Below are 16,070 nucleotides of genomic sequence, written 5' to 3' on the forward strand. Positions count from 1 at the left end.
CGGAGGAGCCCCAGGCCAGCCGTACCATGCCTCCCCTTCCCAGACTTCAAGCTGCCCAGGATGAAAGTGTCTCACTATTGCAAAGAAGCTTTTGATATGCCCCATGTAGGTTCCAGGGTGGCTAAGGAGGTGTATTTGCTACTCGGCTTCCTGGAGTCCCCAGTGATCTCCCTGGAGTTCAGGGAGATTACTGATGAACCCAGCAGACTGAATAACACATACCGCTGCCTCAGCCACCCTGGAAACTGCATGGAGCATAATAAAGCAAATATTTCTCTCCTCCCCCAAAACCCTGCAATTGGGGGTTCGGCGACCGTGGCCTCCCCTGGCCTATTATACCCACCACCCATGGTTACTAGTGACTGTTGTATTTATGCCACCCACCATTGCCTCTTCCTTGGAGTTTTGTGTTTTGGCACTCTGCAGATGTGGGAGAAGGAACTGAAGTTGCTGTTTATTATGTGTATTATCATAGCACCTCGGAGCTCCATTCAGACCCCAGGACCCCACTGCGCCAAGCATTGTACAAACAGAAGAAAGACAGTCCTTGCCCCAAAGAGCTTACAGTCTAAGTGTGACAAGTGACAATAGATGGATGCTGACTGTCGAGGGAGTATAAGGAAACACCTATGGTCAGCATGGTAGGCTGTGGTCTCAGCAGACTAGCAGCCTAATAGTTGTCAATGTCTTTGTAGGCCTCACAGCAAAGGAGTTGAGGAGCATAATGAGTTAACTTGGCAAAAGTTTACAGGGAGCTTGTCCCAGGCACAAGGGGAAGAATGGGAGAAAACATGCAGATGCTTGTCCTGGGCCAACTGGAGTCAACCTTTGTTACTTAGACCAGGCAGTCGGTAGGGATAGGTCATGAAGGGCCTTGAAAATGAAAGTAATTAGCTTTTGATATGATAGAAGGTAGAGCCGGTGAAGAGAGGGTAACATAGGCCAAGTGATGGGCTTTGAAAATGATCTTTGCAACAGTGTTCTGCAAGGACATCAGTGGGGCAAGATTGCATTTTTCAAGGCCAGAAAGAAGAATGTTGCAGTAATTGAGATGTGAGATGAGTTTCAGCTGTGTGGCTGCATCTTAAAAATGTTATGCAGAAAGAATCTGCAAGACTTAGATGCAACCTGGATGTGAGGCCCTAGACAGAAGTCCAAGTCAAAGATGACACTCAAGTTACAAGCCTGAGTAATAGACTGGTGGTGGTGTCCACTGTGATCAAAAAATGTGGTAATGGGGCAAGCTTTGGGAGGAGAGATTAAAGAGCTCTGTTTTAGCCATGTTGAGCTTGAGCTGATGGCCAGACACCCATGAGGAGATGTCAAAGAGACAGGCTGAGATTTCTGTTTGGAGTAGAGAGGTAGAACCATCGGCACAGAGAGGGTAGTTGAGTTCATATTTGCAGATAAGACTGACCAGATAAGGTGAAGAGGGAGAAAAGAAGGGTATCTAGGAAGTGGGTGGAGGTGCACACCCTTATGTAAGTGGAGCCAACAAACTGCTCCTGATGTGATGTGATATCGTAGCACAAGAGTGCTACTGCTCTCTGTGGACACAGCTTTTCTGAATAGTTTTGCAGCTCAGCACTAGAGATGCTGAATCCCATCTCTGTGAATGGCCAGACGCAACTCTGGAAAAACAGTTACTAGTAGGAAGAGGTTACTTCTCCAATCCAGTGGTCTGAACTAACGGGCCTCTGAGATGCCAGACAAACACAGCTGGTGAGCACTGTTCCCTCTAAGCTATGCGCGCACACACAGATCCTAAACCCCGCGCACACAAATTTTCACAAAAGCACAAAAATTTGCACAGAAAATTTTTTTGTGCACACGGCCTGTCAAAAATTAGAGGGAACATTGCTGGTGAGTTTAAAGTCTGGCAGCTTTAACAAATAACTTTACCTTTATTTTTTGTTTAAAAGGCTTTTACACTTCAGAAAGTTCAATCCTAGAATAGGTAGATCTTGGTTGTTAAATACAACAGCATTATTCTGTGTCATGCTCATAGAATCACTGTGGACAATGGAGATACTTCAGGTGCAGACAAAGATTATTGCATCCCTTCCCCAAAAAAAAGAAAAAGCAGCTAGCATGGAAAAGTACTGGAACAGAGTGAAAATCTGTCAGTGTGAATGATGGGCTTCTTGCCCTTCTGCAGTCTAGGACAAGACTATTGTGTCTTCAGGAGGCCTAAATCTCCTTTATGCACTCTGGTATTTTTTATTTTTCTTGCTAGCAAATATTATAGCTGCATTTGTCTTGGTGCCAGGTCATGCAACATGGAAGATATTTGTGCATGAAACAGTGTAAGGCTTTTGAGTACCAAGACATAATTCAGTGAAATTGCATTAAATTGCTTCTCACTTAAGGTGGCATCTATTTTCCTGTTTGTTTGTTTGTTTTTTTACAGTGGCGCTTCTTGTTTATATATCAAACTGGAGCACATTTAATATGCAAGATAATGGCCTTCTGTTCAGAAGGAAAATCTGCAAGATGCCTTTCCTCCTGGGTGGGATGTACTGTACTTAGTGAGGTTTGGTATGGAACTTCAGACATTCTAAACCAAATAGTGAGGACTGCCATTCAGTGATACTGCGTGTGAAGAAAGTTAGGAGGAAATTTTGTTCATGACCATTGTATCCTGTGCCAGCCTTTGCCAAGTATATAGCCCTCTTATTCAGCTGTAGCCTCCTCTTTTCGACTCCCAAGACCAGCAAAACCAGGAAAGTTTTGCTGAAGTCCTTTCATGCAGACTTAACTGCAGCTGTGCATTCTCTAAGCAGCTGGAGCTGTGCTGGGACTCTAGGTGCGATGAGTTTGTGTCTGCATGTGGTGTCATGTGACTCACCTAGATTTAAATAATTGTTTTCTCTCTCTGAAGTGACCCCAAGTTAAATCAGGGATCTGCATTTCACACCTTTCCCAAAGCATGTTCTTTGCTTGTCTGTGCTTGCCTTTCTGTATCTGGTTACAGTATACATTAATGCTCTGACAGCAAGGCCCAGTTATAAACTAGGAAGACTTCTAGCTGGTGTTCACCTTTAGTAAGAGAACCTGTTCGAGATCAGACCTGCCTTAGTAGACTGGCTGGACTTTTTCTATTGCAGTGCAGATTTCCATGTTTTCCTTGCTGTGTAAAGTGGTTGTACCACTTTAACAGAACAGGGCTTCTGTGGCACAGCTGATACCTCTGCACCCATATCACAGCATTGTCTTGTTGCTCTAGCCTAGTTCAGCTTGTATTAGGGTTCTACTTTAAAGACATGGAATTATGAGGGATGTTTTAAAGAGTCAAAACTTATTCCTGGCAGAAATTTAGCTTTCAAAACTTCAGCCCATGCGTGACTTAAAACAACACTTAGAAACAGTCATACCTCTTCCCCCCCTTTAAGGTTGAGCTCATGTATATGAGCTTGGTGCATATTGGCCATGTTTCAGGGCTCATAGAGTACAAAAACTAGTTTGATTTTTAAAAAGGGGAAATAGGGAAGAGAGAGGTTCCTTTTCTATGGCTTAAAAACAGCACTGTTAGATGTCCAAGTCTAGGTTGGCAATCCAGCTAGTTGCGTCAGGTGACACAAAGTGGGTGGCATATATCAGGATGCAATCATTTTAGGACACTTCACCAGATGTTCTATAGTTTGAAGTTCATTTCTTCAATCACAAATAGGAGTGTCTCAGTCCCCATTTATGGTGGAGCTAGGTGCATTTGCCTTGTGATAAGCAGATGCTGTTCAAAGTGGACCGTAGTTTCCATGAGACTGAGAAGCCACAGGATCCTTTAGTTCGGTCCTTGGTGAGCTGTGTGTTTGGGACATTGGCAACCTTTCATCTTGATGATTGGGGAAGAACCCTGAGTTTTTGAGCTCTTGCAGTGCAAAGGAACAAGATTTTCTAGATTTCAATCAGAATCTTTGTTGTTTAGGGCTTCCTGTACTGGAAAATTGTTGTTCCCTCAAATACTATGTGACACAAAGGATTCTCATTTCGCAGCAGATTTGGGGAGTGTGGCTGTGCGTCAGTACAGAACGCCACAGTTGTGGTGGTTTTACTGTGCCTGTAGTGATCCGCATGGTAGTGGGAAGTCCAGAAGTGACGTGTGGGAGCTATGTGACTAGATTTCTATAGTAGAGTAGACAAGGGCCAGTGAAGATTTGTGGAGTTTTTGCATCAGCTTTCTGGGTTATTTCTGTTGGTAGGGAGTAGTTAACTTTTAGTCTGGCATTCCTACCCAGGTCCCTTGGTGCTGCATTATAGATTGCATTTAAATCATTGGGATCATAACTGGCAAATGCCAAGGAACTTCAAATCGCAGGTTCTTTGGTCCTAACATGTGCAATTGGGTACAGAGGAGAAGTATAAATTCAGGGGGACAGCTTCCACTGACGCTTACTGTTGTGCTTGTGACATTTTGCTAAACCCCTTGATAGTTTGTGCTTATGTGGTCTTATTCTGCTGTGTTGTCTTTCATGCTGCTACCCAATTGTTGATGTAGAAAGGCCATTGAAATAAATTGCCAGCGTCTTCGTTATGCCATCAAGACTTAGACACAGGAGGTATTTTGAGGATGCATGAATATTTTAATATATTTTGTTAAAGTTGATTCTCCTCCATAACTTTGTATTTCTTCCAAACCACTTTTTGAATGGTGAAGATCCTGTTAAACTGACCTTTCTCTGAGTGACCACAGTAGACTGACTTCCTTTCCAAAAGGATTTTTGTTGGCTTGTGTAGTGAGCTTTTTGTCAGGCCTAAGGAATAACAGATTACAGCTAACTTGATGCTCCATTCCCGTTTGCACCAGGGTATATGGGTGATTAAAATCAGGGGTTTAAATCACTTTGATTTGAATCAGACAGGAAACCCTGATTTAAAATTGTTTATTTGTACATTTTAGTTCTTTTCCTAAAAACAGGTTGGTTCTCATTAGCTGGTAACCATTAAAACATGTTTGCAGCTAAGTACAGCCTTTACATTAACTTTGGTGCTACTTTTTGCTAACACGAGGATACAATATATCTCAATGCATTTATTTAAGCAATTATATGGCTTAACTTACATGATTCAGATGCTAACATAAAAATTAAGGAAGTGGTGAATGATGCATTTCTTAAATGCACAAAGACAGTATTTTATTTTTTTAATAAATAAAACTACCTTAAATGTTGCATACTTGAACTTCTTGATCAGCATGTTTTGATTAAAAAAAAAAAAGTTTCATTTAAAACTAACTGCTTCGTTTAAAAAAAAGTAGTATAATCTGTAGTTAACGATTGTTTGTAGGGAGAGTGGTCGCTTTGGATGAGCTATTACCAGCAGGAGAGTGAGTTTGTGTGTGTGGTTTCAGAGTAGCAGCCGTGTTAGTCTGTATTCGCAAAAAGAAAAGGAGGACTTGTGGCACCTTAGAGACTAACCAATTTATTAGAGCATAAGCTTTTATGCTCTAATAAATTGGTTAGTCTCTAAGGTGCCACAAGTCCTCCTTTTCTTTTTGTGTGTGTGGTTTTTGGAGGGGGATGGGGGGGTGAGAAAACCTGGATTTGTGCTGGAAATGGCCCACCTTGATTATCATACACATTTTAAAGAGAGTGGTCACTTTGGATGGGCTATTACCAGCAGGAGAGTGAGTTGGGGGGGGGGGGGGGGCGGAGGGTGAGAGAACCTGGATTTGTGCTGGAAATGGCCCAACTTGATGATCACTTTAGATAAGCTATGACCAGCAGGAGAGTGGGGTGGGAGGAGGTATTGTTTCATGGTCTCTGTGTATATAATGTCTTCTGCCATTTCCACAGTATGCATCCAATGAAGTGAGCTGTAGCTCACGAAAGCTCATGCTCAAATAAATTGGTTAGTCTCTAAGGTGCCACAAGTACTCCTTTTCTTTCTGGTAACCGTGTCCTTCAAGATTATGGAACTAGTAGATCTCAGCTTCTCACACTGAGCTTCTATTCATAGATTGAAAGAGAAAAACAAGCTTTTTCAGCTTCCATTTGTTTTCTTAACTTTGAACGAACTGCTCATTGAACTGCACTAGGAGAATAAACCGAAACGAAGGCTGTGGCTACGCTACAGAGCTGACAGCGGTGCATCGATGATGCGGCTCAGCTGCTGGCACAGGTGCTCGAAGCCGGCAGGAGAGAGCTCTCCCATTGACTTCATTATTCCAGCCCCCACAAATGGCAGTAGCTGTGTTGGCGGGAGATGCGCTCCTGCCAACATAATGCTGTACATGCCAGAGCTTAGGTTGGTGTAATTTGTGCCGCTCCGGGGAGTGGCGGATTCGCTCCCTGAACGACCTAACTGATACCGATGTAAGCTGTGGTGTGTACATAGCAGAAGAAAATCATTCTCTCTGCTACTGCTGCCAAAAGCTGGTTTAGCACTTCAGAAACCTGCGGTTCCGGGTGCTTAGACACTGACTTCCACCAGATCGGTGGGTTGAATTTCTTTTGAAACTTTACAGCTTTCATGTATTGCTTAATATCTTTGTATTTAATTTAAATGATACTAATAGATTATAGCAGGTTTAGGCCTTAATACAGGTTGTCCTTTTTAAACTTTAAATAGGTTAAGTTTTGAAAAGTAAACCTGTAATTTAAAATTTTAATACACTGATTTAAATAATTATCCACTCTGATTTGCACTGCATGGGGTTTTGCACCTGGAGTGCATGGTAGTGTCTGGAGCAGAAAAAAGTGAAGGGAGTGTGTGGGAAGGGTCTTGTTTCGTATTAACCTTTTTTGGTAAGATGCAGCTTTGTCACTGTAAGTGCATCACATTCCTTACAGACTAACAGGGTAACTTAACTGAAAGCTGCTGACTGCAGAAAAATGACACTTTACAGAAGACTTTATTCTTCAAAGAGAAAAAACTTTGCTCCTCTGTCTCTGACCTGATGACTTGAAATACTTTTTGCTTGATTTGAGTGTCTTTTTTTCAAAGACTAAAGGCCCAACCCCCATCCAGCACAACCCCTTCCCATGGTGCTTCAGTGCAGACACCGGACATCCTGCTGTTCTCCGCCCTACCCCTGGGCAACAAGAACACCCTTAAGTGGCCCAGTATATTACGAGGAAGTGCAGTGGAACTCAGTGACCTACATGGAGGAGCAAAGAGGGACAACTTCCCTGCTGGCCCAGACCACTCCCAGTTGGCTTCTGAAGGGAAAGCACAAGAGAAAGAAACTTAGTTCAGCTACAAAATGAGAATGGGATGAAACACTAACCCTATTCGCAAAAATAAAAGGAGGACTTGTGGCACCTTAGACTAACCAATTTATTTGAGCATAAGCTTTCGTGAGCTACTGCTCACTTCATCGGATGCATCGGATGAAGTGAGCTGTAGCTCACGAAAGCTTATGTTCAAATAAATTGGTTAGTCTCTAAGGTGCCTCAAGTCCTCCTTTTCTTTTTGCGAATACAGACTAACACGGCTGCTACTCTGAAACTAATCCTATTAAAACTTGTGTGTGCACAAATGAAAATGTCAAACTTCTGAAAGTGATGGTGCTGATAATACAGCCGTGGGCCTGGCACAAGGCTGCTGTTCTGTGTCTCTGCCATGGTATGTTGATTGTGGGTGCATAGCAGGATGCATCTCAACCCCTCTCCCTCATGACCTGTGCACAGACCCCCACATGGGTTGGAACCATTTGATGCCTCTATGAACGGGTGTAAACAAACAGCCCATAGACAGTACGCACCTGCTCCAGGGACCGGTTGGGCTTTGTGGGGGTGGTGCAGCAGTCTGGAGGTAACAGTGCAATACTGGCAGGGGGTGCTGGGAGTGGATGTGGTGTGCTGGGCACCCTGGACTGGGCACCCTGGGTGCATGCAATTCCAGCAGGTCAAGTTACCACAGGGCACTTCTCTAGTGTAGACAAGGGTCCTGGCTTGGTTTTTACCAGACATACACTATTTTTGCAAAGAAGACTGAAAGGAGGCTTCTTGGGAAAGCCCAAGTACGTATTGGAGGAAGTGGTTGAACCTCCCGTGTAATCTGTCTGAATGGGTTTCGTGTATTATACCACTGATTCCCATTTGACTAAGACTTCAGGTGTAGTAGCCAGCAGCCTTGTCCCCTTACAGCTCCATTCCCTGTTTTTTGGACCCCACTGTGCTGGAGCTCTTCCACGCCCCCTGTATTCTGTTGGGTGCATTCCAGCCCACAGCACTTAAGGAAAATCCAATCATGGAACACGCCAGGTTGTGAGAGTCTGGGAACAAAACCACCCTGAGAAGGAGGCCAGCCATCTGTGTGCCATATCAGTGGGGCACCAGTGCCCAGTAGAGTGGCTGGACCCAGTGGTTGGCACTAGGATTTGGGGGAGGAAGGACACAATAAGGCAAGGGGAAGAATGCCAGCGATTGCACCAGGGCTTAGGTGTTCCAAAGTTATCAGCCTGCAAAGAGAGCCTCTGTAGTCAGAGCTCACCAGTCTCCTAATTCCACACGAGACTCTTAGTTGGCTGCATTTGCTGCTTTTCCTCCCTGTTGCCCTGATACTGACCCTGCTTTTATGCCAATCTCTCTCTACAGGATGGACAGAATGACTGAAGATGCACTGCGCCTGAACCTCTTAAAACGGAGCTTGGACCAAGCGGACGACCGGGAGGATGTCCTGGCAAAGAGATTGAAAATGGAAGGGCATGAGGCCATGGAGCGCCTGAAGATGCTGGCGCTGCTGAAGAGGAAGGATCTTTCTGGCCTCGAGGTGCCCCACGAGCTCCCGGTGAAGCAGGACAGTGTTAAAGTCTATGAAGAGAAGCTGAATGGGAGCCTGAGGCCCCATGCAGATGGCAGGACTGCAGGGCGGCCGGGCAAGGAGAACATTAATGATGAGCCGGTAGATATGAGCGCAAGGAGAAGGTAGGCCACTGAACAACTGGCGTTTTTGTCAGTTACATCTCAGCACAGACTCTTGTTGACCTTCTTTTCAGCCAAAAAGGAAGTCCACAGTCATGGGAATTAGAGCAGCATTTCGTGGGGCTGCCTGGGGATCTTCCATGGCATCTGAATCTCTGCTTGTGCAATATCTCTGTCAGGCTCAGCTAGGAGCAGTTGCTGTGCTTCCCTGCAGAGGTTCTCTGGGAACAGTAACCATGTTCTCCCGCTGTCAGAAGCCTACCCATTATTTTTGCTGTCCGAACAACCCCCCTTCAACACACAAGTGGATTTTGTTCCTTTACTGATAAACTTGTGTATCATATATAAACTACAGCAGTAACGTGGTGGCTGGGCATTTAAAAAAACAATCCCACCCCATTTAGTCTTTTCTTAGTGCCTACAAAAGTGACAACTAAAATCCTCTATTTAGCTGAAGGTAAAGTATGGTATAAGTGCACGGATAATCAATCTTGACTCTAACCTTGGAGAAACTGGTGACTCCAGGAGTAAGAAGGTAATTGTTTTCTTAGCAGAGTCTAAGGTCTTGTCAACACTACCGTGTGGGATCGATCTAAGATACACCACTTCAGCTATGTGAAGCTATGTAAGTCGCTGTTCTTAGATCTACTTACTGCGGTGTCTTCACTGCGGTAAGTCGACGGCTGACGCTCTCCCATCGACTCCACTTGTGGGCCTCGTTCTGGTGGAGTACTGGAGTCAATGGGATAAATTGACCCTCGCTGGATTGATCGCTGCCCGCCGATCCGGCCAGTTGTGTAGACAAGCCCATAACCTTTTCACAGGCGGTCTATCAGTGACTGGTTGCGTCCATTTTCAGGGGGAGGGTTGGTACCCCTTACAGCAGGTACTTCCCTCCTGTGCACGTGCTCAGTGCCTGCTGACTTGATTTGCTGCAGCTGAGCTCCAGTTATTGAATTCCCTTCAGGCATCCCCTGAGGGTGGGCTGGTGATGAATATTAAGGAAGTTTGAGATCACATATCCACATGTGAGTGAACTTGTGAGCTAAGAGAGGCAGTAGCACCATACAGCAAATATCCCTTCTATTTCTTGGGGGGTTGTGGGGGGAAGTGTTAATGGGTCTGATTTTCTGTTATGTTTTGGATGCTCAGTTAACCCACTGTGTGACAAGAGTGGTCAAAAAACTGAATCGGAGATTCTTATTTTAAAGAGTACAGTGCTCAGACCTGTGGGGAGCCAGGGTGTTGAAGTTTTAACACTCTTTAAGTGGACTATCAGGTTTTTTGTTTTCTCTGACACTTAACTGTGAACTCATTTTGGTCCTCAGATTGCTGCTTGCTGGTCTAACCAATCTACTGCTGGGTGTAGAAGTCATGTAGTTTAAAAATAAAATAAAATTGGTATGGTATACAGGAGGGGCTTGGTTTGCATCCAGAAACCGGTTGTTAGTGACTTGGAATGAAACTTCTTTGAAGGAGGCAGGGCTCCTAAAAGCCAAATTCCTGCCACCTCAAGAATAACTGCAACCTGTTATGCTAGCAGCTTTCCTTATGGGCTAGCCAGATTTGAACCTCCCGCTTGGCAGAATAGTTCTTTACTCATGGACTAGCAGAGTGGCTTCGTTAATGGAACTGTTTTGCATATAACAGCAGACAGGAAAAATTCCTCCTAATGGTTCTTTTAACAATAAAGATGTCTCGTTTGGTGATGGGATGCTTTCTGGCCAGTGCTTTGTTCTTCCCATTCCGAGTTAAAAAGCAACTGGGTTGTGATTCAGCAAAACCCTAACGGTCTGTCTTAGTTACTGTTTTCCAAGTATCTTTGTGCTAGTTTTTTAGCTGAAGAGTAATCTCTGGATTTAAGGAGGACTCCTTGGTTCTTCAGGATAGCTGGTGTGCAGGGGTGGGAGGTTTTACATGTATTCTGGGTCCCCCCTTGCTGTTACAGTATGTGGGTGGTGCTTCTGTATCGTGTACTACACAAGTTAATGCTTTTAGACATTCGCTTATCTATCAGATTCTGACTTGCAAAGAGTTATGGGTGGTGAGTAGGCCTGAGACACCAATAGCAGGAGGCAGAAAGTCTTTCTAATGTACATTTGCCTGGATTATTTCATTTTGGCTAGCAATAACCCATCATGTGTGTTCCATCTATTTGGTTGCCTCTGCTGTTGATTTTGTTTCCTTTATCACAAAGAAACACATTTGGGCACAAGCGGAAACATTGTATCCATCACTGTAGAGTCTTGGTAATCGTTATTAGGGATGTAGATATCGTTTAAACAGTTACTTTTTAAAATTATATTGTTTAACTGGTTAACCAATTAAAGGGAGAAGGGCCCCAGGTACCTAGTTTGTCCCAATATGGCCTCCACGGACACTCCATGCCACCCCAGCTGCAGCTTCCCTTCCCTTCACTGACTAGCGGGCTGTCCACCTCTGCAGCCAAACCCCTTCCACTAGCACAAGGGGAGGTGGGGGACTACTTTTATATCTCCCCCTCCCCACCCCCGCCAAAAGGGCCTGCAGTCCCTGCCTGCCCCCATGGCCTAAACACGCTCCCCCTGCCCGGCTGGCTGCCCCCTGCGAAGCCTCTGGAGCCAGCCAGGGCTGGGATTGGCTAGCCCGGGGCAGGAGAACTGATTTGAGACTCATGCACAGGGGGTTAACTGTGAGGGTGGCTTAATGGTAAGACTAATACTTACCAGTTAACTGTATAATATTTTACATCCCTTATTGTTACAGAAATATTTTCATGTACAAGAAACACCTTTTGATGGAGCAAGAGGTCTCCCTTTGTTTAAACTCTTACTTGGAGGGTTTGGTTCAGGAGTGTCGTTGCAATCCCACTAATTCGTTGGAGAATTGTCTGATCTAATGGGTGAACCTTGCAGACCCTGGGCTTGGCCTGATCTGTGGCACAAGCAAGTTCCACAGCCACTCTGATCTGTGAAGTTGCCATTAGTTAGTCAGGTCACTCAAGGTTCATACTGTTTCATCTGGGGGAGAGACCACATGGCCCAATAGACAGGGACCCAGGAATGGGAAGTTCTCATCCCAGCTCTGTGACCGATTTGCCCTGCAGCCTTGGGCAACTCATTTTATTTGTGGCCCATGTGACACAATATTTAGCCGCCTTACCAGGGTTATAAGATTAGTGTTAAAGCTCAATATAGATGCACAGTGTATTGGGAATAATAGCGGCTCTATATGATGCATTATCGTGGGCTATTAACTTGTGTATTCCTGTCTCTTCCTCATGCAAGGACCAGTGGGTCAGTCTGTGACAGAGTGGAGGCCTCGCATGGCTGGGGGATTGTTCTCTCCTTCGGAGTCCCTGTTTTGAATTTTCAGTTGTCACTGTGGGGAGGGGGAGAGGAAGTTGAATTTGAGATTAGTTGGCGAAGTGCTAGAATTGGACCAAACCAGACATAACCACACAATGTGTAGGGATGGCATTGTGTCTTTAAGAAGTTTCTAAATTTCTACCAGAGATGCATTTTCCCAGACAAGCTTGGAGTGGAAGATAACCATAAAGAGAGACACTGGCTTCAAAAGTAAATACTGATGAATCAAACAGAACAAGCCCTAAAGAAGAGGGGAGAAAATATTCCAAAAATTTCAAGCATAACTTAGGAAAAAACTCTCTGTAGCAATAGAAATATGTCTGCTGTTCAATTTCCCTGTCCTGTTGGAAAGACCAAGGGCTGGCTTGGGAAGGCCTGCTTCATCTACCTCCACCTCTGCCTGTCTCTTGCATGCCCAATGCTGCTTCTCTTCCAGTGGCTTTGTTGCAATTCTGCTCTTGCCTTGACAAAAGTAAATAACAGTCCTGACATATTTACCGATTCTTTACAGATGGCCCTGTTTCCCCCGTCTGACAAAAATCAATGTCAAAGGCAATGGAATGCAAATAAAATGCACTAGCCACATCTGAATATTTGTCCAAAATAATTGCAAGAAATCATATCAGTTGTCTGAATTTAGGAAAATCTCAAAGGAGCCAAAATATGGTGCTTTTTAATCAGTTGGAGTGTGCCTGTGTGGCAAGTGGAGGCCAAAGATATGAGGAGTTAAATCCTCCTGGAGCAAGCAAAACAGCTATATAGTTACCATGAAAAGACTACAGGAATGATGAGGAAAGCAGCAATCTGTTGTGACAAATGGATGTTTTGAGCAGTCTTTTTAACAGAGGTTCATTCTGCACCTGAACACAGACCACCTGAGATGTCTGAGGGCTAGTCTACATATGAACTCTCACTGAAATAACAAAAGGTGTGAATTAAAATCTGTTTATAGTGGTGCAAAGTCTGTGTGGGGATATTTGTTACTGACTTAAGCCCCTTCATTCTAAAATAAGAGCATCTTCTCACAGACTTGCATCAAAATACCTAAATTGGTTTTCGGTAACTGGTTTAGGTAAAGTGGTGCAAATCTGTGTGTAGATCAGCCCTGATGGTCAAGAGCCAGGACAGGCCATACTGGGAAAGGTGAGAGCTAGTTTAGCTATTAGATATTGGTACTTACCAGTAAAGAGAGAGTTGAGATGCCTCTTATTTTTAGCCTCAGACAGCCTACACATGCAAAAAAGCCTCCCAATCACAAATAGATCAGATAAGGGCTTTTTTACATTAAAAGTTCATTTGGATTAAGGTAAGGTGTAAATTTGAAGTGCAACAGCTATTCTTCTAATGGTGTGTGTGGACATTCTCATTCCAGAATGAGTGTGCCTTGTTCTGCTTTAGCTTAATCTGCTATCACAATGTGTGTTTGTAAAAAAGCAGGAGAAAGACCAAGAGAAGGCAGCCTGAAAGGAAGCACCAGCCAGCAATAGAAACACTGGGAACCTGGTGCTGAGAGAGGGAGGGAGCTTTTGAGCCAGGTGCTGGCTGAAAGGCATGGACATAGTTGCTTTGCTCACATCTCCCATTTCAAAGTGCATTATGCTTAAATGGAACAAGGCACTCTTATACCAGAGTAAGAGCATCCACACATGGAGCTAAGAATGGCCATACTTGGTCAGACCAAAGGTCCATCTAGCCCAGTATCCTGTCTTCCAACAGTGGCCAATGCCAGGTGCTTCAGTAGCTCCGTGTGGAGGCAAGTCCTAACTCCCAGTTTCCCAATAATGTGGCCACAGGTATGTTTGGAAGCAGGTGGCTCTTTGTAGCAGAGTTCCACTACACTTAAACAGAGATGGGTCACCCATAACTGCTGCATTGGAGATGACTTCAGATGTGTCAAAGAGCAGCTACCTCAGTTGGCTAAATGTGAAACCCTGGGTATAGATTCATCTGCCTGGAACAGATCAAAGCCACCATATGCCTCTAGGATGTTCTGGGCCCGATTCGGTAATTGTGCTAATAAGGCTGATGGTAAGCCAAACTAATAAGGCAAGTTGAAATTGTCAGTTGAGTCGTCATAAACAAGGAATCCTAGCTCCAAGGTGCACCCCAGAGATCCCACCAGTAGATGAGAGTCACAAATAGGCCAGCTGCAGTAGACCTGAGGGTACTGCTCAAAACATACGGCACAGCAGATTGCTGAAACAAGCCAGACCAGATCTCTGTGCAGTGTGTGTGCACAGTATGCAAGATTTTGAACATCAAAAGCCTCATTATTAACTAAAGGAGGTGGTTGAGCGCATAGTAACATGGAGCCAAATCGTCATAAATGCATTCTGCCTCTTATTCTGTGAAGCCTTCAAGCTGCATTGATCCCATAGTCCTGCGTCTGCCTGTGGTACCAGTTTGTATTGTGTTGTACTGTAACTACTCAAGCTGGTAATACTTGGCCTTGATATTGTGCTTAGTCTTTCACCCCCCGCAAGGTAGGAGTTTCCCCTCTGTTCCAGACGGGGAAACTGAGGCAAAGAAATATTTTCCTAAGGCCATAAAGCGAGTGCTGGGATTCTGATCAAGAGCTCCAGGATTCTGGTCCTGTGATTAAGGCCTGGTCTACACTACGGGGGGGTGGGGTGGGAAATATCGATCTAATGTAGCTGAAGTCGAGGTACTTAGATCTACTTACTGTGGTGTCTTCACTGTGGTAAGTCGACAGCTAACGGTCCCCTGTTGACTCTGCCTGCGCCTCTCGCTCCTGTGGTCTACCAGAGTCAACGGGGGAGCACTTGGCGGTCGATTTATCGTGTCTAGGTGCAATAAATCGACCCCCTGTGGATCAATCGCTGCCTGTCGATCCAGCGGGTAATGTAGACAAGCCCTAAGTCACGTTGTCTCGTTATACAGGGTTAGGGATTTTATTCTTTTGAGCATCCTATCTGTTGTACGGTGTCGTCCTCATATGAGGCTGCAAGGATGTAATGACCCACAAAAAGGGTATTGATTGCCATAATGATTTTAGAGTTCTTAAGATCTTACAGAGTAATGTCCCAGTGCTTGCAGTGTCAGCAAATTGCTTATTGCTCTGTTTTTGATTTTTAGGGAGCAGGCTGTTGGAGTTTTTCTAGATATACAGCCATCCATGAGCTGTCAATCAAAACTTTTAGTTTGTAATTTAACACACTAGATTTCTGATGAGTAGGACGGCAGCGGATGCAAGAGCCCATCTCCGTAGTACTCTGAAGTCGGCTTTTATCTCGGTCACAGCTAGCGATGAGCTTGGCTTTTGGTAACAGATCACACGGACACAGCCTGAACTGGCTAATGCGTACCAAGGTGTTCCAAATGCTAGCCTCCTTACTTGGGTTGGCAGGAATTGCAGAGGTGTGCAGAGGTGAGACCAGAATGCAACCCTTGCAGTATCTCTGCAATGGCTCAAAGGAAAAGAGAGACTGACCCTCAGTCCATTTCAGTAATTTGGAGATAAAAGGTTAGAGGGTTGTGCCCCAATTCTTTTACACGAGTCAGGAGAGAGCTGTGTTCCCCTCCTTCCACAGAGCCCCTTCCATTTCCTGAATGCCTGAATCCCTCTTTTCTGAGGATTGTACCACTTGCCTCTGAGAACAATCTCTGGTGCATATTTTTCTTTTCATGCCCTCTTCCTCCCTATTGTCTGACACACACACCCTCGTTTCCTCCTGACCTTTGCCCTTTTGCCATTTTATTCTCCCATGGTTATACACCAGCAGAGATTCTCTCATCTAAGATGAGTACCACATCTTATGATTCCCCGACTGGACATTGTGCTTGTGCTGTAGGGGGATAAACATCCAGTAGCGCTGTGTCAGGATTAGGCATGGTCGAG

The 16,070-nt window shown here is 44.8% G+C and overlaps 1 protein-coding gene across 5 annotated transcripts in view; it reads left to right on the forward strand.

Annotated features, from left to right (window-relative positions):
* The window catches only part of GATAD2B (GATA zinc finger domain containing 2B), an 81,102-nt gene that overhangs the window by 44,619 nt on the left and 20,413 nt on the right, over positions 1 to 16,070 (forward strand). For all 5 annotated transcript variants that reach the window (XM_084613716.1, XM_084613714.1, XM_084613718.1 and 2 more), the window contains one exon: positions 8,538 to 8,867. In XM_084613716.1, coding sequence (XP_084469842.1) covers positions 8,539 to 8,867 — 329 coding nt within the window. In that variant the 5' untranslated portion in view covers position 8,538. The remainder of the gene's footprint in view (positions 1 to 8,537; positions 8,868 to 16,070) is intronic.

This window comes from Lepidochelys olivacea (genome assembly GCF_965140295.1).
Source record: "Lepidochelys olivacea isolate rLepOli2 genome assembly, chromosome: 24".
Taxonomy (NCBI): domain Eukaryota; kingdom Metazoa; phylum Chordata; order Testudines; family Cheloniidae; genus Lepidochelys; species Lepidochelys olivacea.